The 25,137-nt window shown below is 43.8% G+C and overlaps 2 protein-coding genes and 1 long non-coding RNA gene across 4 annotated transcripts; all 3 read right to left on the reverse strand.

Annotated features, from left to right (window-relative positions):
- Nucleotides 1-2,774: 2,774 nt before the first annotated feature.
- Nucleotides 2,775-3,808, reverse strand: LOC136505473 (uncharacterized). Its single transcript, XM_066500632.1, has 4 exons — nt 3,681-3,808; nt 3,404-3,599; nt 3,212-3,310; nt 2,775-2,793 (listed from the first exon to the last, which is right to left on the reverse strand). Coding segments are annotated over exons 1-4 (303 nt in total). The 5' UTR covers nt 3,683-3,808; the 3' UTR covers nt 2,775-2,787.
- A 1,518-nt stretch (nt 3,809-5,326) lies between these two features.
- LOC136502763 (uncharacterized) lies at nt 5,327-7,472 on the reverse strand. Of its 2 annotated transcripts, XM_066498019.1 has the most exons (7): nt 7,349-7,472; nt 7,149-7,271; nt 6,439-6,663; nt 6,192-6,350; nt 6,003-6,092; nt 5,757-5,928; nt 5,327-5,652 (listed from the first exon to the last, which is right to left on the reverse strand). In XM_066498019.1, exons 2-7 carry the CDS (start codon nt 7,266-7,268, stop codon nt 5,480-5,482), a joined length of 939 nt encoding a protein of 312 aa, XP_066354116.1. In that variant the 5' UTR covers nt 7,269-7,271; nt 7,349-7,472; the 3' UTR covers nt 5,327-5,479. The 2 variants fall into 2 exon arrangements, with proteins under 2 accessions (XP_066354116.1, XP_066354117.1); XM_066498020.1 differs by lacking the exon at nt 6,439-6,663.
- A 4,996-nt stretch (nt 7,473-12,468) lies between these two features.
- Nucleotides 12,469-15,418, reverse strand: LOC136505767 (uncharacterized). Its single transcript, XR_010771310.1, has 4 exons — nt 15,271-15,418; nt 14,686-15,155; nt 14,257-14,305; nt 12,469-13,973 (listed from the first exon to the last, which is right to left on the reverse strand). It is a non-coding gene; the product is annotated as an uncharacterized lncRNA (long non-coding RNA).
- Nucleotides 15,419-25,137: the final 9,719 nt, after the last annotated feature.

Genomic DNA, 25,137 nt, shown 5'->3' on the forward strand with positions numbered 1-25,137 from the left:
ACTAACGGTCAGGTCGAACGCGCCAACGGCATGGTCCTCCAAGGACTTAAGTCACACATCTTTGACCGACTCAACAAATATGTCGGGCGATGGGTTGCGGAGGTCCCAGTGATCCTCTGGAGCCTGAGAATGACCCCAAACAGATCTACGGGATTCACACCCTTCTTCCTGGCCTATAGAGCCGAGGCAGTTTTGCCCTCCGACCTTGACCACGGTGCACCAAGAGTGAAGGCTTTCGATCGCGACCGAGCCGTGGAGGCCCAACAAGACGCAGTCGACCTACTCAAAGAGGCCCATGAAGCAACCGTCATCCGCTCCACTCGCTACCAACAAACCCTCCGTAGGTACCACGAAAGGAAGATCAGAGGAAGGATTCTCGAAGTCGGCGACCTCGTACTCCGGAGGACCCAATCAACGAAGGAAAAAACACAAGCTCTCTCCACCATGGGAAGAACCCTATACGGTAACCGAAGTAGTCCGACCGGGTACCTGTCGACTGGAGGACAACAACAGCATCCTTCTCAACAACACTTGGAACATCGAACAGCTATATCGTTTTTCCCTAAATTTGGTCTAAACCACTTTTTAGTTAGAACATGCTCCCGTAAGAGCACCCCTGCCCGAAACACTTTCAGCCCGGGTCGCTCGGGGGCTCCATAAGGGTACAATATTAAAATATTACCTCTCTTTTTACTATCGCACGATAAAGCAACTATGTCTCCAAACATAAACACATTCCATTCCCTATGTTTACCTTACGTAACTCTGTTCTTACTCCCAACCAAACGCACCCCGCCTTTTCCTACGGTTACGAACAGCTGAGCCTCGCGGGCCATGCCCCGGGCTCACAAGGTCGCAGCCTACAGAACAAATGGGCAGGTACAAGAAAGAAAGGATAAAAAATAAAAGTTATGCTAAGATAAACACAGGGAACGAATATCGTGGTTCTATCACAAGGACAGCACGAATGTATTCATTGATATAGAAAACTATTCACACGGGGATTCACCCACAAACCTAAACTGTTGCATTCTCTGCTGCTACAAATACTACTGCGGTCGCTCAACGACGTCGCCTGGAGGCCAAAGAAGAAACCGGATGCAACCACCAGGGACTCCAACCGGCCTCCTGAGTCGATCGATTCACTCATGATAAGCACCTGAGATACAGGTAGGAAGCGAAGGGGCACCCCATGCGGGCCATGTCGACTCCGTCTCGAATGACGAGCACGGGTCTCGGTCGGACATTTCCGACTAAAGCTCTCCAAACCCCGTCTCTTAGGTCCCGACCTACATTTAATACTCTATGCATGTGTCCAAACATTCGATGTGATAGGGTGTAAAGTTTTAGGGAAGGAACTAAACAAAACTCGATCTGCGAGGGGCAAGCCGCCCCCCGGGCATTATACATAAGAAGAAGGTCTTCTCACACAGGCCGAGAAAACCCCCGAACCTCGGCCCCGGCTCGACACTGGGAGACGTAACCCGTGAGATGGACCGTCTCCTTTAAACCAGTGCTTTGGCACCCGGGACCGGCGAGAGAATTTTTTTAACCCTCAACCTGAAATTTGCTCCCACAAGGAGTCGAACTCAGAACCTGGAAGGTGTCATCGGAGTGACTAGCATATCTCAATTAACCAACTGGACTAGCCATCCTTTGGCGAAGTAACTAAACAAGACCTTACATACATACCATTATTTGTGTTCCACGCAGGCTTGCAACCTGTGGATATGGCAGGACCTGCTCGACAACTATGTCCAAGCAATGGTACTCCACTGCCATTCCGTCACCGTTCGGTCTATTGAGTCCGAGCTCCAATCAACACGCGTAGCAATTTGTCAGAAGGATGCTCAGATATCGACATTGGAGAAGCAACTTCGAGATTTGCAGCATTCCATGATACAACACGCGCACAATCCGACAGCTTCGTGTCTGTCGTTTTGGAAGGCTTTTTTCTCCTTGCAGTTGTTGCATGGAGCTTGAAGATTCTATGTGTTTGATCTTTCCTTTTGTTAGTAGCTAGCAAGAGCTCTTTCATCCTTGTGTATCTTTCAGCAGCTTGTTTGGTTGTGTATTGCAAACGCTTATCCAGGTGCTATATAGTTAACCATGTCCAGTTTCAACATATTTTACAATCAATCATTAATAGTCTCATGAATTCATACTTTGAAGAGATATTTTTTTTGTAGCTGCAGGCGAGCGCAGACTACATTACAACTCTAATCACCATTACAGTAATATCAGTTAAAACAGTTCTACATGGCCTGATGTCTCATGACATCTGTCATCCCCAGATAGTGTGTTCATAGAACACTGTTCTAAAAACTCATATATAATTCCGAACGGTACACCAACGACCGATGTCTACTTATTACATAATAATTTGCTAAAGCATTCTAATCATCTCAGCCCAAAGTTTTGTTCAGCATTGGATGTATGATCTGACATCCTCAAGTGCAAACATTGTGCTTACAAAAGACTGTCACTAAAAGTTCACTCTTTTCCCTGCGGTTCCACTAGCGACTCCCTGGACAGATTGCATCTTGTATGCATTCCGGTGGTTGTCCTAAATTTCCTTTAATTCTCAGAAGTTGGCACATCATGTTAGTCCTCTGCCCCTTGCTTGATTCCTGTTTTTTTTTGTACGCACAAAAGTTAGCATAATTCAACATTTTTATTGTTTAACATGTACTGAGAGCTACAGTTGTGTATCTTTCCTGAGTTAATATCCTTGTGAGAACTTCGCCATCAAAATATCTTGCATAGAACATGGTGTACAAACCAGATTCATTGCTGCAGACAAGATTAATCAGTGTTAGTCACTAAATGTTTCTTGCCCATCTATATATACTGGATTTCTAAAAATAAACTAAACTGCTGCCATTAGCTACTTTGATATCAACATATTCTTCAGTCTAGCTTTCCATATCATCGTACGGATAAGGGAAGAAATGATGCTTGCAATACTTCATCCCACTATGCATCAATGTCACTGTCTCTAAGTGTTTCATCCTCAAGAAATCGACACCCTTTTGCATGCTTATTGGATCTAGAACAATTATTTTGTTTCTTTCAAAATCTCAAACGTACAAACACCAATCCCAATGGACCGTGACGGTTGCAATCACCTATTTTCATTTTTTTTAGCTATTAGCTTTCATCCTTTGATTGTTATTTATATGAAACAATTTAGTTACTCTTGTGTACTTACTAGCCTGCAGTCTCCCACATTGTATGAAATGTGGCAGCCCACGAACAAGTCCTCCAGACGTGCAGAACCCATTTCAATATTGGGATTCAATGCTGATACCTGCATTCAACAGCCCCAGATCAGGCACTGAATCATATCAGAAGTTAATCATCATGTATAGTTTATAGTAGATATGCAACATGCCATTCTTACTGCAAAGTCTGTTGGAAGGAAATGCCTCCAACGTTTCTCGCTCCATCTCTTGTACATTTCATCATCCATTTGTTGGTACAGGCGCACCAATGCATCCATTATATCAATGGTGAAGTCATCAGAGCTCACCATCATTCTTTCTACATCTTGCCCTTCCAGTTTCAGGGTAGATGGCATGGTATGCAGGTACCAGACCCTGTTATTTCCATATTGCTTTTTAATACATACATATTGAAGGAATTCCTAAATGCTTGCATTGTATATACGAGGTACCTACATGTGTTTTTCATGATCTGCCACCTTACCAATTGCCTTCTGGACTCTTGAGTATAGAATCCAACTCAGAATCTTTGTGTGTCATGTTTATCGCGAATGGAGATACTCCAAACCTTGTGAGATTGCACATGAATGTGATGTCCACTTCAATGCCGTTCACAACCATAGTATTTTTCTTGTTCACCTCAACAATCTCTTGGTTACTATCCTTTCTCATTGAAATTGGTGTTGGGCAATAGTCTTCCATGTCCTCTGTTTATATTTGTCAACGAGGAAAGGGCATGTGAAATTACCGAATCAATTATTTTTTCAACTTTAACACCCAATTGCATATTATCCATACCTATATCCAAATAACACTGTGCTGCCGGGAGACTCCCCTGGTAATATTCCCAGCACATAGTTGTTTGGCTGAACACTAAGTTCATCAGTCATGTCATTCTCTTCATGTGTTGTGTTTATGAATGCATCATCTTCTTCTATTGCTTGTTCTGTTAGAAGAAACATTCTTATCAGTCATTTACATCAGTGAGTAATATTATAGGCCGTACTTAAGTAATATCAAGTACTCATCAGCCCACTTTGGGACTTACCATCCCCTAGCCCATCATTCAACAGAACTGTGCCACAGTAACCGCCCCCTTCTAGTCGTCCGTAGCACCGACTTGGCTTATTTTCACCTGCAGTTTGTGCCACTATTAGCTTGTATGTCTTATCATAGACAGTTCTTCACCACGTACTTGAAATATTATACTAATCTGTTTGAACTCACCTCTACCGATGACCTCGACCATGTGCCCATCAGAGTCGTATAAGTTACAGGCCTGTTTGGAATGCCGGAAATATTTTCCCTTCTGTGTTTTTCCTGTGAAATTGAACTGGTTCCTGTGAAATTCCTACACGATTCCTACGAAATTCCTGCGTTCCAAACAGACCATATTGTTGGTCAGCTAGGGCCCCCTCTCTCCTGAACTGTCTCCTATTGCGTCCACCGTATCATAGTAATGATCATTCTGATCAGTGGTGTAACAACTGCATTCTTCTGAACCCGCTTCATCTTCAGTCTGCATTTTTTTCATTTCCACAGTAGCCGCTATTCATCTGTCGCTGACACTTAGCGGTGATCGCTTCCTTGCCTGGAGTATTGTTCAGAGAAGTATCATTATTTTTGTCCACATCTCCATTGTCTATGGAGCTATCTGAACTTACTTCTATCAACTCTCTTACAGGTAGCCTTTCATCAGGATCTGAGGAAGAATGACATCTGTTGCTGTTAATTACGTCCTTTGCACCTGTCCCTGCTCATTTTAGTAAATAACATGTACTGTTATCTCTTTTTGCGGAAGTAGTATGCAGTATACACATTAAATTGTATTTAGTTTTGTACCTATGCCAACTAGTTTTTTCTTTTGTTTCTCAGCTTGCTTACTGCGTGTGATCACCACTCTTTGCTGGTTGGGGGTCCTCTCTTATAAGGAAACGTAGTAGCCTGTTGCTCCCCCCCCCCCCCCCCCCCCCAAATTTGAATTTTGAAATTCGCAGTGGCACATTCCCAAACGCATGCCCCTTGCTGCTATATCTGCAGCCAGATAGGGCTTTTGAGTCCACCCTTGTTGTCACCACGTCACAGTACAGTGTGCCATCATGGAACGGTACACGCCGGTCTACAGGTAGTCCCATCCGGACAGGCGTAGGACTAGCACTGTACCCAGCTGCTATTCTTGTTTATTGAAACACTTATCTTTCCAACTCCCACCGCCCTTGTCCACCGCTTTGAGGTATGGACTATTTCTTTGATGTCTAAGTGTATTTAGCACGTCGACATTTATTTACAAATACGCTCACTGAGCAGAAACCATTTGCGTCGACAATTGATTTGGAACCGATATCTTTTCTATGACATGTATCAATTTCTTGCGTGCTTGCTCCTGTATTATCTATATTTTCGTCTTGACCCCCCCAATCCATCTTATCTGCACAAATTTATTCAAAGATTCATGTAAGGCTGCCCAGGATCTCAGCATTGAACTCACCACATTCATGTAAGACTCCCAGAAAAACAATGTTAATTACTGACCTCCTTTTTGTGGGACATTGACCTTCCCAATTGTTGCCCATGTTCTCAGCATTGAGTTAACATGTTCATTGTATTCATTGATATCTTTCAGCTGTTCATCAGCGAAAGCTTTGTGTTTAGTTCTCATTTTCCTCTTGTGCTCCTCATTGCATACATTAATGTACTCTATTAGCTGAAGAAATGTGATGGAATAATTAAAAATTTTGTTGCATGTAGAAGTTGACATCTTAAATGAACAGAAGCTACCATATGCATGTTGCAGTCTTCTCTCATTGATGCCAGCATTTGCCTATACTTCATTCCTCTGCTATATATTGTCTCAGACGCATGTCTTATCTGTTTTGTCAAGATATTTTCATATTTGTTTATTTTAGTCCACAGCAAAGTATAAACATTGTTCTTTGGCAAGACCACATGATTTTGTATGACACTCACCTCAGTTTCACCAAACTTATATTCCTGGTCTGTTGTATAGCTTGCCTTGTCCATGTTTGCCAACCTATCCATCATCTCCTTTGTGAAATACTTCACCCTTGGAGTCAAGAAATGTGCCGTTGAGTATGCTCCAAAATCCAGGTTGTCCGGGTATGCTATCTGTTTGCAGAAAATTCTTTATATGTTAAAATTATGTATGTACTAATTGCTCAGTATATATTCATTTATTTGACAATACCAAGTTTACCTGCAGTAGTAGTAAACAGCCATCTAGAGTTACTGTCTTTGTGTGTGTTCTTACGTCTTGTTTCACCTTCTTACTACATTTGTTTACAGATTTCACTGCAGTTGTTTCTATCCTAGGCAGGTGCATCAGACCACCAAACTTCATAGCTCTCAACAGCTGTTCTTTATGCCCCTTCATGTCCCCAAAAACTTCAGCCACCGTGCCAATCTTGTATGAGCAGTGAAGCTAACAAGATCCACATTTGAAATGAAACAACACAACTATAAGGCCGCGTTTAGTTGGCCGAAGTTGGCGCCACCGGAATCACTGTAGCGCACTGTAGTATTTCGTTTGTATTTGGTAATAATTGTCCAATCGTTGATTAATTAGGCTCAAAACGTTCGTCTCGTAAAGTACAACCAAACTGTGCAATTAGTTTTTTATTTCGTCAACATTTAGTACTCCATGCATATACCGCAAGTTTGATGTGACGAGGAATCTTCTTTTTACATGGTGGCAAAGTTTGGATTTTGAGGTAACTAAACAAGGGCTAAGTAAAACTCGTTTACTTGAAGATTGTAACATTACTTTGATATATAAACGTCTCAGGCAGAGGTATGTAGAGATATTTAATCACATTGATAGCCATTCAATTCCCAAGATATTATTGTTTCTAGAGATTCAATTACCATATTAATTTAGTAATTACAATCCAGTCCAGTATTACGTACCTTGCGGCGTATCGTTCCCCCTTCTTCCTTCATCCAGCAGCTCCTTTGTCCCGAGCATCTGGATCCAATGCTTGACGCTGGGCCATCAGTCCTTGCTGCTTCTTCCTTCAACCTGTTCATCTCCTGTTCACCGCGGCGGAATGGTTACTGAGGACCATGGAATCCATATTAGGCATTAATCTTAGCTAATCGATCCATACCTCTTCGGCCGCTCGCTCCCTCTATGCGATTTCGTTGATTTCACACACACACACCCCTGTATGCTCTTTCCGTGATGAAGTTGGTTAGACAATAAAATTGTCAACCAACATGATTCGGTTACTAGGCTGACAACCAGTATTTTAGTGAAAAATACAGCTAGATTAGTACCCAGACTAGAGCTAGATAAGCAGTCTATTCGTTTGGTCATAAATAATCATAAATTTTTAGTCAAAACAGTATTTTTCTCTCACACCAAACCCATTGAGGAGCCTCGACACAGTCATTGAAGTACCGTCCTTGCTTTTTTTTTTTTTTTTTTTGCACTGCCCCATGGCAAGAAGAGAGAAAAATACACCTAGAAGCATACGGAGTAGCACGTCCCAGCTTCGATGTAGGTTGTACTCCTACTGCAGTACTTTAGCTGACCGTTGCAGGCGGTGCCGTTACTGCGCCTCGTCACGTCTAATCGGCGCCCGGCCAGCGGAATCGATGGGCTGTCTTCCTCACTCGGCACGTCCCCCGCCGAGAGACCAAGATCCCGTGCAGTTGCAACTTCCACTGCATCTTAACCTTTCAAGGGTCAACCAATGGCTTGGATGAGAGCCTATTCTTTTCCTTTGTTTTCTATTTATTTTTTGCAGTCGACAGCCACTTTTGGAGAAAAATTCTGAAAAATGCAAACTAAAGGCTCACGGTTATCGTGATTTTTCCCTAACCAACTGAAATATAGAACAAATTCCATTTTACCATGGAGGAAAATCTGGGCAAGTATTATTTGTATATTATATTTTATTCAATAAAATTTTCCAAAGGGAAGTGAGATTATATCAAGACTCGGCATAGTACATCCCCAATTACATATGAAAAAACTAAAATAAAAAATACTTAATATTCTATTTACATTCTTCTATTGTCTTCTTTTCCCAACCAATGCTCTAGACGAACAGAGCCTTGATGAATGCCACAGCCAAAGTGCAGTCATTGTGCCGAATGGCTATTAATTTAATAAATAGGCCTTGTCCCATTTGATTGTGGATTGCAAGCCTATTTCTCTCCTCTCCTATCGATTCTACTATTTCATCCGACGCATAGAGGTGTGTAACGTCCTAGCCCGGGAAAAAACGGCTAAGATCCACTCTACACGTTGAATGGACCACGCCTGCTAATTAATTCTCTTACGCTTTCGTCCTCGCTTCGCGCAAAAGGTTCGAACCAGAGTTCGTTAGCTTCCCCGAAGATGGGTTTTTAAGTTGGTTTGGCCCCCTTCCAGGTTCCGCTGTGGACTAAACTCATGCAACTACAGTGTTTCGCGTGCTACACCCCCATGTTGCTACAGTCTCGGTCATTTGGCTCATCCTATCTAGTGGGGTCTCACATACACCCACCCTTAAGCCCACCCTTAAGGACTCGACGTCCTCGTCGAGGGTCGAACCAACCTACCCAAACGAGACAAATGTCCATGATCGACTCTCTTGACCCACGTACATATTTCCAGCTTCCCGGCCCCAGTGCCATGCTCTCACAGGAGCCATGCGCAACCTGTCCGAGCTCCCAAGCCATATATCCGTGAAACCGCGAGAGTTGACTCTGAATACCATGTGTAACGCCCTAGCCCGGAAAAAACGGCTAAGATCCACTCTACACGTTGAATGGACCACGCCTGCTAATTAACTCTCTTGCGCTTTCGTCCTCGCTTCGCGCAAAAAATTCAAACCAAAGTTCGTTAGTTTCCCCGGAGCTGGGTTTTAAAGTTGGTTTGGCCCCTTCCAGGTTCCGATGGGGCACTAAACTCGCGCAGCTACAGCATTCCGTGTGCTACAGTGCCTCACAACCCATGTTGCTACAGTCTCGGTCATTTGGCCCAGCCCACCATTAGACCGGCCCAAGGCCCATTAGTGGGGTCTCACAAGGTGTCATATAGGAGAAACCGTAGTGCCGCTGCCCGCCGTCATCACATGGCCCCAGTACTACACCCCCCCATTTTTTAAATTTCTTTACATTATTTATTTGACTATTATTATTTTTTTGTGTCAACATATTAGTACATACGGCCCCAATAGTGTACTAATTACATGCTTAAATGTTCATAGAAATTTGTACTCCCTCCGTCCCTAAATATATATCGTTCTCGTTTTTCGATAAATAACTTTGATTAATTTTATATTAAGAAATATTAATATTTATGATGCATAATTCATATCATTATATAGATCTTTGAATCTATTTTTTTAATAATTTTATTTGAAGATATAAATGTTGCACGTATTTTCTACAAATCTAGTCAAAGCTATAACACGAAAACCCAAAATGACAAATAATAAGGGACGAAGCGAGTAAGTCAAAGTTCAGTCCGCAACAAGTTTCTAGAAATCTATATAAATCTCTCGGACACTAGATTACAACAATATAATAACATATATCATGATGCATCAGTGAAAACTAGATTAAAAGATCTCTCCGATGATACTTATTTTTTTTTTTGAACCGGAGAGATTCCCTGTTCCCATTCATTTGAACGGAAATACACTGGGACGAAACGAGCGACTCGCTCTGTTTTTTAAATTCATCTCTTTGTCATGAGCAAACAACTGTTTCGAGAGGACACTGCAGGCCTGTATGCTTGCGGTTCACCTCGTGCCTTCCGCCCATCGTCGCCCTGTCGAATTGTCAGTGACTTGGGGACTTTTGCGCCCTGCGTTTTTTTAGGGGTGTTTAGTTTCGTGGACTAAATTTTAGTTTATGTCACAACGGACGTTCGGATGCTATTTAGGGGAACTAAATATGAGTTAATTATAAAACTAATTATATAGATGGAGACTAATTTACGAGACGAATTTATTAAGCCTAATTAATCCGTCATTAGCATATATTTATTGTAGCACCACATTGTCAAATCATGGACTAATTAGGCTTAAAAAATTCGTCTCGCAAATTAGCCACAATCTGTGCAATTAGTTATTTTTTTCGTCTATATTTAATACTTCATGCATATGTCCAAACATCCAATGAGACATGGACTGAAATTTTAACAGTGCAGAACCCCATCGACGACCTCGCGACTGGCCGCACCTGGAACACCTTTGCCCATCCACGCCGCATTTGGAGAGCATTAGCATTTGTTTTAATTTTGAACTAATTTTTAGAAACCATTTACACGAACCTCCAAATGGCGATTTTATTTTTTGAAAATCACATGTGAAATCAAAACTTAAGCAACCGATTTGCTGGGATATTAATCCATTCGGCATGTTCGCTGATTGGTTTCTGGGCTGGTTTAGACTGACTGGTGCTAGTTTATTACTAAGAGAAAAGCACTGTTAGCTAGCTGATTTAGACTGGTTGAAACCAACCAACGAACAGAATGATTGCACGAGACATGCCTTGGCTATACCATTGCAGGTCTAACATTGCCAAGAGTAGAAGCCCACGCATAGTCCACTGGGCTAGTCACGGGCGAGGATTTTTCTCGTTCCCGATTATAGCCTTCCTCGGTGAATCAGCCCCGGCTCGTGTAACAGATAGATTACGCTAGAATACATGTTGGGTTTTGGTGCTATCACTGCTCCATGTTGGTGGTGTACTATATCCAGGCCTTCAATTATTGGCAGACTATGTCAATCTGTTACGCATAGCTCTATATAGTTTTTTTTTCGAAATCGCATAGGTGAATTTGTAAAATTGCTGGCAACCGGTTTACTAGACTATCTTCTCCGACATTCTCTCTCCATTCACTCTTCCGCGTGTTCGCTGGGCTGGCTGGCTGGGGCTGAGCTGGCTAGCCCCTCACAAAAATACTGTTTATTTGTATCAGCCAGTAGTACTTCTCTCTCACATAAATGAACCAGCAACAATACGAACCAGTCAACTTCTCTCTCACTCTTATCTGACATTCACTCTTATCTGACATTCTCTCTCCATCATTCACCTCTTTCCCTCCTTTTTTTTCCAAACGAATTCACCTATTTCTCCCATCAGGCCATTAGCGGTATTTTTCCCTTCTAGCTGTTATTCCATATATCTATTCTCCTGGATACTCGTAGTCCAGCTCACTTGTCTTATTAAAAGTCACTATAATCTATATTATCTTTTGAAACCACTGGGTTAGTTGAACCTCTTCAAACATAGTTGAATCTCTAAAATTGCCTAGAGAAGCAGCCCCCAGATCGTCCATTAGCGGCTTGTTCGCTAGCTTGGATCTGGCTTATAAGCCATGACTTATCAGCTAACGAACAATATTTTTCTCTCACACCAAACCAGCCAACAGTACTTTTAGCCATGTCTTATAAGCCAAATCAACCCAAACGAACAGGGCGCCATTAGTCACGGGGTGAGGATCAATAAATACAAACCACAACGGTTTGTGGCCACACCCGTTATCTCTCACCCCTCGCCTTCTCTGTTCTTTCGATCTCGTCGCCACACGTATGCCTACTCCATTGACATTTAGACATATGGTGCAATGCCTCTTCGTTTTAATTTTACGTGTATATCATGATTCAAATGTATTTTGTCATGAGAAAATACCTCTTTTTTAAAAAAAAATGTTTTTTATATCGTGTAGTAGTCACGCTATTTTCATGAGCATGTTCGTTTGACTATGGCTTGTCGTAAACGATCGTAAATTTATAGCCGGAACAGTATTTTTCTCTCACACAAACCAGCCAACAGTACTTCTTCACGAACCAGCAACAATACGAACCAGCCAACCGAACCGTTAGACATATCCTGAACAGACGGCTAAGCAAAACGCTAGGCATCCTTTATGTTCTGTCCGTCTAAGCACCAACGCAGCAGTCCCCCGCCTGATTCCAACCTCACGGCTGCATCCCCCGCTCGTCGTTTGTCTCCATGGATGCGGCCCTGAAGGTATTCCCCATTCTCATATCTAACTTAGGGCGCGTTTAGTTCCGAAAATTTTTGGCTTTTGGCTACTGTAGCACTTTCGTTTGTATTTGGCAAAAATTGTCTAATTATAGACTATTTAGGCTTAAAAGATTCGTCTCGCCAATTACAGACAAACTGTGCAATTAGTTATTCTTTTTACCTACATTTAACGATCCATGCATGTGTCGCAAGATTTGATGTGACGGGAAATCTTGAAAATTTTTTGTTTTTGGATTTGATCTAAACAGGGCCTTATTCTTAAGCTGGATGCATCCTGATCCCTCTGTTTCATCTGAGGCCTTGGGTGGACGTGATTGTTTGGTAGTGATAGCCACTGGCGGCGGGAAGTCTCTCTGGTTCGATTTATCTTGTGCATGGCATTCAGTGCGCATGACACAGTGCGCTAAACATAGAAATAAGGCCTACAAACTGCCATGACACTGTGATAGCGCATTGTTTGGACCACCTCAGCATCATCTTCATAAGACACTGTGTCATCTATACCACTTGGCACTTCATCCTAATCAGTGCCAATCCATGTAGCCTTCTTCACAAATTTTTCTATTGGTATGTTGTCATCAATGATATGAACCTGACTGTAACCAGAGGCATGCTCATCTTCTGACCGCTCACATGCAGCAGTAGCATGTTCCCTTTGATCACTCTCATCCTCCTTCAGACTCAGACTCGGTCCTTGTTTAGTTCCACCTTAACTTTCAAAAAGTTACTATAGTATATGTCACATCGAATGTTTGCGGCCCGTGCATGGAGCATTAAATGTAGACGAAAAGAAAAACTAATTGCACAGTTTGGTGGGAAATTGCGAGACGAACGTTTTGAGCCTAATTAGTCCATATTTAAACACTATTTGCCAAATAAAAACGAACGTGCTACAGTAGCCCAAAATTCAAACTCTACAACTAAACACAGCCCCATATGCTGAATCCTCACCAGCTTCATACCCTTGAACCTGGTGTATCTCGTCATCAGCCTGAACTTGTTGTAATCCATGCACTTCATCACTTCTGAACAATTGATTGAGTCCACTGTTGTACTGGCACAACTCCCCAGCATTTGCATGCCTCAGTAGTTGTCCGAACGAGGTGCAGGACCCTAGGATTTATCGGTTGCTCGTTCGTGGATTAGGCCATTCTGAATGGAGTTTCATGGGGTGTGTCATGCACATTTAATAGGACGCCACATCAGCAGATCTGAACTTTTTGCATGAAACTAGTAGGAGAGAGAAGAGATTCGTTTCATCCCCACGAAACGACCTGGGCGTCGTTACCAACGCCGTGAAACGGGCACGAAACCCGCACTGAGAGCCTCGATTCGTTTCATCGCGTCTGCGATCTTCTTCCTCCTTCGAACACCACCATCACCGGGCACGGCTCCGCCGGCCGTGGGCGCAGGCATCGCCGAGCGCAGCGCCGCCGGCCGAGGGCGGACGCGAGCACGGCCGAGCGTGGTTCCTGCCGTTGCGGGTTTCGCGGGCGCCGCCGGCCATGGGCGTGAGCTCCGCCGCGGGCGCGAGCACCGCCACGTGCGGCTCCTCCGGTCTTGGGCGCGGGCGCAGCCGACCGCGGGCTTTGCTGCACGCCGCGCGCTCGCGTCCGCGCCGCCGTCTTCCGTGGTCGCCGCTACACAGCCCGTGCATCTCCTATTCGCACTGTCGTCTTCCGTGGCTGCTGCTCGCGTCCGCGCCGCCGTCGTCCGTTCCGTGTTCGCAAGCGCGCGACCCTGGTGGGCAGAGTAGAGGGAGAAGCCGGTGGGACCCAAAAAGCTAAAATAACACATGAAACTGTGTGATGAAACTCTACACTGAGAATGAGACATGTTTCATGCTTTGTTTCATGATCTTGGTAACTGTGAGGTGAAATTGTGCATTGAGACTGGCCTTATAAGCCGGAACCTCTCACATCAAATCAGTCAGCAGTAAATAATTCACTATCGTTTACGACGAAACGAACGGGCTCCAATGGATAGAATAAAAGGCTTTAAATTTTAGAGCAGAAGTACTTACCAACTCATGGATCATAATGACAGTACGGCGCGGCACTGATGTATACACCCTAATTGAAACATTGGTTTAAATGAGTGAAGGTGAATTTGAAAGCATCCATGGTTTGTGAAATTTGAAGCAATCACTAATTTAAGTTGAATTAAACATAACGTGCTGAAATTGTGCAACGAACATGAAATGAAGCAAGACGATGTGAAATTACAAGCAAAGCAAAATTAATAAATGAACGACTCCGATGAATCATTTTAAAAAGAAAAAATAGTTTATGATCTTTGGTCCGTGAACAGTTCTGTGCTTCAAAATATACAACCAGATTTGGGACCAAAAAAGATGAGAGAGAAAAAAACGCATTTCCCATGAATGGCATAGGAAACGATGAACAAATATCATAACATACAGAAATGAACAAAACAGAGCAGCAGATACTACCAGATTGGGGACAAAAAAATCGTGCGACGATAGAGCAATCCTCTCTAGTGGCTCAGATCTAGATTCTGCAAGAAAAATAACCATCAGTATGAGTATACTCCTAGAATAAGTCGGATCTGACCGCGCACAAGACATTTTGAAATTACAAGCAATTACTAAGCAAAGCTAAATTAGTAAATGAACGACTGTGAGGAATCATATTTAAAAAAAAACAGTTTATGATGCATGGTCCGTGAACAGCAGAACAGTAACGACATAAACTATGCATGCTCTGTGCTTCAAAATATATAATCACATTCAAGTGGAGCAGTTCAGATAAGAGAGAGAAAAACGCATTTCGTATGAGGAAACGATGAACAAATATCATAACATACGGAACGAACAAAACAGAGCTGATGATACTACCAGTTTGGGGAGAAAAAAATCGTGCGACGATAGAGCAATCCTCTCTAGCTGATCAGATCTAGGGTCTGCAAGAAAAATAACCATCAGTATGAGTATGCTCCTAGAATAATTCGGATCTGAGCGCGCACAAGATTTCGAGAGCAGATCCATAATCAAGTTGGATCTGATAGACGTCAGTACCTTTGAGACGTGGATCCATGGAGAGAAACTGGCATGGCGTCGAGGGAAGTTATCGAAGGAGAGAGAGACGGAGAGTTGTAGTGAGAGAAGCGAGGTAGAGTGTGTGAGAGAATGAGAGAAACAGAGATGCGGAGTTAGAGAGAGAAGAAGAGAGTAAAAATGAGTGCTGGTTTACTTCATAAAAAGTTTCTCAAAAAGTGCTACAGTAGTTATTATATCGAGTATTGCGATACGTGCATAGAGTATTAAATATAGATAGAAAAAAAAACTAATTACACAGTTTAGTTGAAAATTACGAGACGAACGTTTTGAGCCTAATCAGTTCATAATTAAACACTAATTATTAAATAAAAACGAAAATACTACGATAACTAAATTCTTAAATTTCACGTACTAAACACAGTCTGAATGGTGTAGAGAGAGAGGAACCTCTGTCCGAAATTCAAAATATGCAGACAGATAGAGAGATTGCCTAGAGGTCGGAGATGAGATGCAGCGCAAAATGTCGGGGAGCAATATCTCGTGAGATACATCCTTCTACTTCCTAGGACAGCTTGTTGTCCTGCACGAATCTTGGTGTATTTTGAGGCCATGGTCACACCCTGTTGTGGAATCTTAAGGCCGGAAGCTGGACCGGCGTCGTGTGCGTTCTCTCTATCCAGTCGAAGTGAACGGAGCGAGCGGCGCATCCACCGGCACGGACCACGGCTGCCCCAACTTCCAACGCTTCACCGACCAGCGGGCCCTTCCCCTACCTCCTCCGTGTATGGGACCACCCTTTCAGTGTCACGGAAGGGGAGAAGAACAGCGGTCGGCTGCTGCCTATGTACCCTAGCTCCCCACCCCGGCTCCGCCCGCAAAACAGCGACGACTCCACACAACCAGGGACGCTGACCATGGGGGCCCAGGGTAGCCGCGCGATGTGGAGCCCAGCAGGCAGCGCCACGGAGCGAACCACAACCGCACAGGCTACGAGAAAGCCCGTTTCCCAGGCGACGCTGCAGGCGGGGCCGGTCCAGGCCAGCCACTCACCGGGCGACAACGAACGCTCGACAACAGAGCACGGACGGATCGTACCGCAGCTGACCAGGCCACAACCGAAGCCACGTCTCAGCGCCTGTAGCACCGTAGATCAAGATCAGAACGGTCCAGCAGGTTCTCTTATCTTTAGATTAAGTTCATCCATTTTTGGCACAAATCTAAACCAAAAGCCATACAAAGTATCTATACCCCTAATAATAACAAAAAAATACCGAAGGGTATCGTCGGATGCCAAGCTACCGCCCTGCCCTGCTGGTCAAAAATCACCACGCAACTTTGCTCCAGGAAAAAAAAGATACGCCAAAAAACAAACTGTTTACAAAACAAACTTGGGCAAAAAAAAAACGTTTCCAAAACTTCCACGTCGTCCACACAGCTGGAAAAAAAACGGTTCCTAAAAAAAAGTTCCCGAGAAAAAAATATACGGCATGGCTAAAAAAAATAAACCCTTTCCGAAACAGACTCTTCCCCGGGCAAAGAAAACGTTTCGCACGTCCACAGCCGGGAAAAAAGTTACATTTCCGAGAATAAAATATACGGTAAAAAAAGCTTTTCCAAAATAAACTCTTCCACGGCAAACGTTTCCAAGAATAAAATATACGGCAAAAAAAATTCCGAAACAAACTCTTCCACGGCAAAAAAAAAAAATCGAAACAAACTCTTCCATGTCGAAAGGACTAATTACAGGCTAATGAAAAACAAATCAGACGCATATTCAAACAGAGAAATTTAGCAAGGGATTTGATGACGAAAAAAACGAAACGTTTCCAAAGAAAAAAGTTTCTGAAAATAAAATATACTGCAAAAAAAACTTTTCCGAAACAAACTCTTCCACCGAAAAAAAAGTTTCTGAAACAAACTCTTCCACGTCGAAAATCATATAAATGACTGATTACAGGCTAATGAAACAGATAGGCTCATATTCAAACAAACGAATTCGGCAAGGGCTTTGCTGATGGAAAAAACATATCACGCATATATTCATGCACAGGAAATCTTTGCCGACACCAACGAAAACAACATTACGTTTCCAAAAAAATGTTTCAGAAAATAAAATATACGGCAACAAAAAAACCTTTTTCGGAAAAAATTTTCGTGGCAAAAAAAAAGTTTTCGAAACAAACTCTTCCACGTCGAAAATCATATAAAGGATTGATTACATGCTAATGAAAACAGATCATACACATATTCAAACAGAGGAATTCGGCTAGGGCTTTGTTGACGAAAGAAAAAATATTGTCATCGTCGTATCCCCTGCCTCGTCGCCTCGCTCGTTGCGCTCCTGCGCCTGCCGACTACGATCCATACATGTGGGCCCTCCTGATACAGTTCTTCCCCGCGCTCGCACCCGCCCCGCTACGAAGTCCGTGTCTACGTAGAGTTCGGTTGTGTTTCAAAAAAGCTTCAACTCTTTCAGAGTAGCCCCTCCTTCAGAGGAGCCAGAGCCAAAGCCATTTTTAGAGAAGTGAAAGGACCGAGGATGCTGTCTAGAGAGGGGGTAAATAGGCATTTCTAAAATTTCAACCCTCACGAGGAAGCCAACAGGGTAAGCAAGATATATAAGAAATATCTACCTACTAGAACCCTACACCACAAAGGTTAGATCAAGGTATAAACAAAATCAGCACAGAAAGGGAATATCGGACACGTCCGATATACATGGTTTGAGTGCAACTGATCCAAATACCGGACATGTCCAGTACTGATATCGGACACGTCCGGTATACATGGGTTTGCTGGATTAGCACCCGACTTGCCCCAATCGACTTCTCTTTTCAATACAAGTTGTTGGCACCTCTTGTGACCTATCAGTAAGCTCAAACAACATAAAAAGATCATAAATACCAAGTGAAAAGAGAGATCGAGACACGCGATATGTTTTACTGAAGTTCGGTCTCCGTTGAGACCTACTCTCCGTTGAGGGAGGTGCGAGTGACCCAACAAAGGTCAGCTCTAGAGGACCACGAAGGCCTCTCTAGCCGAAGTCTTTTCCAACTCCATTTTCCTCCTTCCACTAGTTGATTTCTTCCCTTGCGACGGTGGAATCGAACCGTTACAAACTTTCTGAGGCACACCACAAGCTCTTGGGTGCTCTCTGGTGACGCCTAGTCGTCTAGGACCGAACAATCCAAGAGTAATAAATGCGAATCATGAGATCAACGAATATGCACAAGTGCTCAAGGTGGCTTGCTCTCAAATTTGAATTTCACTCAACCCACTAAATTTGATTTGCAAGTTTGAATCAATCACTCACTAAGAGAGGGTTAGATAGTGTTCTCAAGGCACTAAAATGTGTCTGAAGGTTAGTAGAATCAACAGCTCTAAAGGTGGAGGCTAAGGGGAATTTATAGCCCCATTAAAAAACTAGCCGTTTTATAACCGTTGGGAAATACCGGACACATCCGGTATCAATACCAAAGTTTGGTATCAATACCAGAGTCCGGTATCAATATCGGAGTCAGGTACCGGAGTCCGATATCAATACCGGAGTCCGGTATTGGCTAAACAGCGCCAACGATTACTTTGTTAGTAATGAGCGAGACGTCGGAACTTCTGACGAACATATCGGAACTTCTGATGACTCCCGACTGTCGAAACTTTTGACTCACGCTGGAACTCCCGACGAGTCTTAGTGAGAAAGCAAATTTTTCACCAAGGCTGGACAGATAACGGACATGTCCGGTATTGCCAGACCAGCAAAAACAAGTTAGCTCTTTTGTCTCTCATCTTCTCAAATCTCACATGGGTTGTCTTGAGCACTTATGAATAATCATCTATCAACATGATGCATCCCTCTTAATAGTACGGCATACCTATTTACTCAAGATCAAAGATAAAATGTAGTTTGAACCGCTTGAGTTGAATTCCCTTGAACCAAAATGTTGTTGTCTTCAATCTTCGAAAAGTGAGGGTGTCAATCATGTCAATTTGATTTTCTCCTTGAGGATAGCCATCTTGAGCATGTGACTTGACTTCTTCAAATAAATATGAATTGATTGCAAAGACATCGATTAAACTCATTTATATACTTGTCTTTCATGTAGCAAGCTTCAAAAGGTGAGACCATTTCATATGCAATCCCTTTTATCTCATTAATTATTTTTAACGTGCTTGCTTTCATATAAGTCATCAAAATCCCACAATAAATAAGCCTTGCATGAATTACATTTGCATTGTTGTTTTATCTTTGAACTAGATTGTTTCCAACAACACATCATTTTGGCTTTCATTAAACATGTGTGAGATTACATATTCTCTGTCCACACTTAGCAATCGGATTAGTCCTTTAATCATGTTGTCATTCAATCAACCAAAACCCATTAAAGGGCTAGATACACTTTCAATCTCCCATTTTTTGGTGATTGATGACAATTTGATTAAAGCTTACAAAAAAATATAAACATTTAAGCTTTTGGGTTCAATAATTTATGAAGGGCTCCCCCTTAATATGTGCTTATGAATGGAATTCATAAAATGACCTCAAATGTCAATTGCACATATTAAAACACATAGGAGACTCCCCCTAAATCATTACATCCGAAAGGTGCAAGTGTGTGAGACAAAATAAATCCATGATGCATATGACAAGATATATCACATATGAATACATATAAGAGCATCACATCAAATATTTTCATTCTAGCATGCATAGTCCTTATGAAAATAAATACAACAAGTATATCACACATAGCACTCATTATAAATTTTCTCAAGTCCACGAAGCACTAAGATAGATTATATTACAAGATAAAGATCATGTCACATGAGTCTCAAAAGATACATCCATAACACATAAGTCTCATACATCACATGATATAATTAAAGTCTCATCTCTCACAAGATACAATATATCTCAAACTCAAGATACATCAATGAAACTCAAACTAACAACTACAGCTGCAGTACAAGTCTCTAGATAAAGAAAACACATGAAGCACATCTAAAGCTTTAATCAGTCTCTCTTCTCCTTTGTCATATATCACCACAAAGGTCCAACAAAGTCATACAAATCACAAAGAGGGGCTGCAAGCTATATCCGAAAGCAGTGATCACTTGTCATCATCATCATCTCTATCCTCACCCTCATCATCTGAACGTGGAGCCCTAGCTGGGCACGAACCACCCTCACCAAAAGGTGCAGAGCCACCAGTACCGTAGTAATTGAAGCCACTTGTGAGGTCACTCCATTAGTTTGAAGCAAACTCCTCTGTTGTGCTAGGACGAGGCTGAGTGAGTGGGCAACCGAGCCTATAGTGGAAAGGTGTTAGGGTGCTCGGGTGCCTACTGCTACTGCTGGTGCTGAGCCTGCTGCTGCTCCTATCGCTGAAGAAACTCAGCAAACTCGCGGTCATACCTCATCCACTGCTGCTCCTTAGTCTCTGTCTCACTAGGTCCATCATCTGAAATAGGAAACCTAGGAGGGTCAAGCTCAAGTCTCTGGGAGATCAATTGAGCATGCAAGTGTCCTTCCTCCTAGCCTTCCTCTCCTCCTGCTGCCTGACCTGAATGTCCTTGCACATGCCAAAGATAGAACTAAAGAATTTGTGGATAGAAGAAGGAGGGCTACCACGGCGTGAAGAAGAACATGAAGGAGCATGTGGTGGAGGTGAGGCTCCTACTACTGCTGCACCACCCTCAGGTGCATCTGCCTCTGCTGCTCCTACTAGACCAGGTGGTGGAACTCCTATCTCTGGTAGGTCTGCCCTAATCTTTAGGACCTTGTGAGATCTATCATACTCAAACTGGTGTCCTGTCACCTACTCAATCATATACATAATGTATGGAGCAAACTCACAGCCCTTGATGGACCTCTCACCAACACTCTAAATCTCACACTAGATGAAATCAAATATGCTGAAGGGACGTGCATCTGGTGCCATCCGATGGAGAAGGTTCCTGGAGTAATCTGTAATTGAGCCCTTGTCACCACCCTTGCAATCAATGGACTTCCTAAACATCCTATCTAGGTATCTGTAGGTAGGGTGAAGATCATCCACCTTCCCAACTGATCCACTTCTATACATGTTAGCCATCTTCTCAGGTGGTAGAACTCCCTCAAAGTGGATCCTGTCTCTCTCAAACTCATCCTCTGAAATCCCCAAGTAACCAGCAAAGGCTGCATAGTCAATATTGTTGTCGATAGAATATCATCGGCAGTCCTCCGAGGGGGTATCCCATGAAGGTAATTTGATTGGCAGAGAAGCATGTGATCAAGAACAAGAAGGCAACAGAGACACACGAGTTAGATAGGTTCAGGCCATTAGTATGACGTAATACCCTACTCCTATGGTCTGTTGGTTTGTATTAGCTATCGTATGATATTACGTGAGTTTGGAGGGGGTCCCTACATGCCTTATATAGTTTGGAGGGCAGGGTTACAGGTCGGTTAGATCTGTGAGATGAAGTGTGCCCACTTAGTCTCTGAGCCTAACAGTAGATGACATAGTCATGTGGTGCCAGGATCCAACGTAGAAGAAAAATAGAAGACCAACCGAGCAAGCAGTCAGTCCCTAAGTGTAGCCTCGAAAGGAGGAAAACACATTCACCACAAGGTGAAGTGTGCCCACTTAGTCCCCGAGCCTAACAGTAGGTGACATGGTCACATGGTGCTAGGGTCAGAAACAGTAGTCTGAAAGCTTGCCGACGTCATCTGACATGTGCGTATCAAGACCCCAGACGTGCTGCCTAAGATCAACACCCTGATCTGAATAGCATGGAGCAGGTTGATAGCACACTGATGAGACGTAGCAAGATCCGACCACCAAGGGAGTCCACGGCGTAGCTGGTGATGTCCGAGCACCGAGGAGTCCCTAGCGTAGCTAGTGATGTCCGAACACCGAGGAGTCCCCGATATAGCTGGCGACGTCTGAGCACCGAGGAGTCCCCGGCGTAGCTAGCGATGTCTGAGCACCGAAGTAGTCCTCGGCGTAGCTGGCGATGTCATAGCTAGCGATGTTGTAGCTAGCGATGTTGTAGCTGGCGATGTCATAGCTGGTGATGTCTGAGCACCGAGGAGTCCCCGGCATAGTTGGCGATGTCTGAGCACTGAGGAGTCCTTGGTATAGCTGGCGATGCTGAGCACAAAGGAATCCCTAGCATATCTGGCGATGTTACCAAGCGACGAACAGTCCGATCAACTAATCAGCGACAAAGTGATCATTGAGTAGAAGCGACTGGCAAACAGTCCGATCAACTGGTCGGCGATGAAGTCCATGAACCTAGCGGTCTGACCAATTGATCAGTGGAGAAGTCCGAGCACCAGGTGGTCCAATCAACTAGACGATGATCCTGCAATATAAATATGTAGAACGGGTAGTACATGATGTAAAAATATATGAACTCCAGAGAAAAATCAGCAATGGTGATGAAATAGCGTATGTAGCTCGATGTTCAATTAGTGTGAAGATGTATTTATATTTAATACAAACTGTCTGACCAGTTAGTGTGTAGTTGAGTCTCCAGCCCTAGCTAGCCCGTTAACCATAACGTCGAGCGCGGAGCCCATGCACGTGTAGGAGGAACAGGCGGCGTTAAGGAGCCGTTGTCGACCACCCAAAACATAGAGGGCAGACGCTCATGCATGTGTAGGGAGGAGCCAGAGACAGGGCCGTCTCTAGGGACATCTGAGCGTCAACATGACTGTTCAGGGGTTCAGAAAATCGTTTGGAGAGCAAACATGGAGAAAACAGCTCGGAGAAACATTATGGCGATATACGAAGATTAGAGAATATTTAGAACAATATTAAAGCATGACTTAGCTTTAGACAGAATATCTGGTCAGAGGGGCAGCAGGCAGTGTATGGCGTTATCTAGCCGGCGAGAGGATGGACGTCTCCAACCTGGTCGGTGAATTTGCCCCGTAGGGCATCTTGGTAAGCAACGGCGACGTTGGCGAACCCGAAGGGTAGATGAAAGGTCCTTGTGTAGTTTTGGTAATTGAGTGACAACCTAGGTGGACTAATTGTGTTTATGTGAGATACACAGGTGATTAGTCCATAGGTACATATGTGTGAGCAACGTATGCCATAAAGGTGAAAATGGCTTGGAGATGTTGCAAAGCTCACACATGTGATGATGAAGGAGCTCATTGCAAATGAGACATGACATTGAGTCATGGTATCAAGGTGGAGAAGATCAAGACATAACTTGGCTTGATGGACCGGTTGCAAGCGTGAAGGGCAAGTCGGAGGCTTTAGAGCGATGGACCGCGTGGCGGTGAAGCTTAAGCAATACTTGGCGCTGATAGACTAAGGCAACGATGAAAAGCAAGTGAAGTTAAGATCAATGAACCAATATGATCACATGATGATATGAAGTGGATCATATCATTGTTGATCATGTTGGTGCATGTGTTGCATCGACATTGGAGGAGATGGAATGGAATGCGCAAGGCAAAGGTATAACCTAGGGTATTTCATTTCACCGGTCATAGGTGTGTAGAGAAGTTGATGACCGGGTTTAGGATAGATGGTCGTACTATTAAGAGGGGCAAACTTGTTTGCATATCGGTCATCTAGTGCCACTCGAGTGATCTAACTTTGCATCGTCGCTAGGATCGAGTGGCGTGGCAAGTTGAGTGACTAATCCTTTGGAAAATAATTGTGAAAATGCTAACACACAAACACATGGTGGTGTACAGTTGGTGGTGTTGGCACATTTACAAAGGAGATGAAGTTGGAGTTGATGTGGATCAACTTGGTGAAGGAACGGAGGCAAGGGTTCGAAACTCTACCGGCGGAGTGTCCTCCCGTAGAGTATGGACAGTCCGACAGTGCCATTGGCGCCCTATATAGAAAAGATAGGGTCTCACAGAGTGGACCGAACACTAGTCACGTGGTAACCGGATGCTGGGGTCCTGCGTCCGGTCAGTGGCAGCAGAGTGCACGTAGGCATTGGTCTTCGACCAGACGCTGACGTTGAATGTGACTAGACACTGGCTGGGTGCGTCCGGTCGTACTGACGTGGTAGCACAGAGAAGAGGAAAAATGACCAGACGCTGATGCTGTGTCTGATCATGACCGATCGGATGCGTCCGGTCATGTTTTCCCGCTTCTAGTACCTTACTGGAAGTGACCGGACGCTGGGGTCCTACGTCCGGTCATACACTATGCTGCATCCAGACGCAACTTAACCATTGAGATCATGTGCTCAGTATTTGAAGCCTGAGTGCGTCCGATTAGGCTGATGTATGGTGATATAGGTGACACAGAGAAGTTGGAGAAGGACTGAACACTGATGCTGTGTCCAATCGTGACTGACCGGATGCGTCCGGTCGTGACTGGAACCTTACTAGAAATGATCGGACGCTGGGGTCCTACGTTCGGTCACTTTGTGTAGCTGTGTCTAGTCATCACTTGACCGTTGAGATCAAGTGACTGAGGTTGAACGGAGGCGACACGTGGTGAGCATCCGTTGATCGGACACTGAGGTCCAGCGTTCGGTCGATATGACCGACACATCCGGTCAACCCGAAAAATGCCTAGTGAAGGGGTAACGGCTAGTTTAGCCTATGGGGTTATAAATAGAAGGTGGTCTTGGCCATGGCTGGTGAGGAGCACCTCAGGGGACTTTGTGTCCATGCTTGAGAGTGCTTGGGAGCCCCCCATCTCACATATGCTTAATAGTGATCAATCAATTATGTGTGAGAGAGCGATTCTAGTGCGATTGCATCATGAGGTTGCATCGAGTGGCACTAGGTGATTGAGTTGCAAGCCGGTGGTGCTTGTTACTCTTAGAGGTTGCCACCTCCTAGATGGTTTGGTGGTGGTCTCCATCGAAGCCCGTAAGAAGCTTGTGCGGTGCTTCAGAGAAGAGCTTTGTGAGGAG

Source organism: Miscanthus floridulus, chromosome 14, assembly GCF_019320115.1.
Source record: "Miscanthus floridulus cultivar M001 chromosome 14, ASM1932011v1, whole genome shotgun sequence".
NCBI classification, from domain to species: domain Eukaryota; kingdom Viridiplantae; phylum Streptophyta; class Magnoliopsida; order Poales; family Poaceae; genus Miscanthus; species Miscanthus floridulus.

What these genes read in the sequence shown, in the direction of transcription:
- LOC136505473 (XM_066500632.1), bottom strand. An exon ending in TCCTTCCAACAGACTTTGCA is followed by an intron (nt 3,311 to 3,403) that starts GTAAGAATGGCA and finishes TGTTGAATGCAG; the next exon opens with GTATCAGCATTGAATCCCAA.
- LOC136502763 (XM_066498019.1), bottom strand. Translation starts at nt 7,268, where the DNA reads ATGAACAGGTTGAAGGAAGAAGCAGCAAGGACTGATGGCCCAGCGTCA. An exon ending in AAGACTGCAACATGCATATG is followed by an intron (nt 5,929 to 6,002) that starts GTAGCTTCTGTT and finishes ACATTTCTTCAG; the next exon opens with CTAATAGAGTACATTAATGT. An exon ending in CAATGTCCCACAAAAAGGAG is followed by an intron (nt 5,653 to 5,756) that starts GTCAGTAATTAA and finishes AAATTTGTGCAG; the next exon opens with ATAAGATGGATTGGGGGGGT.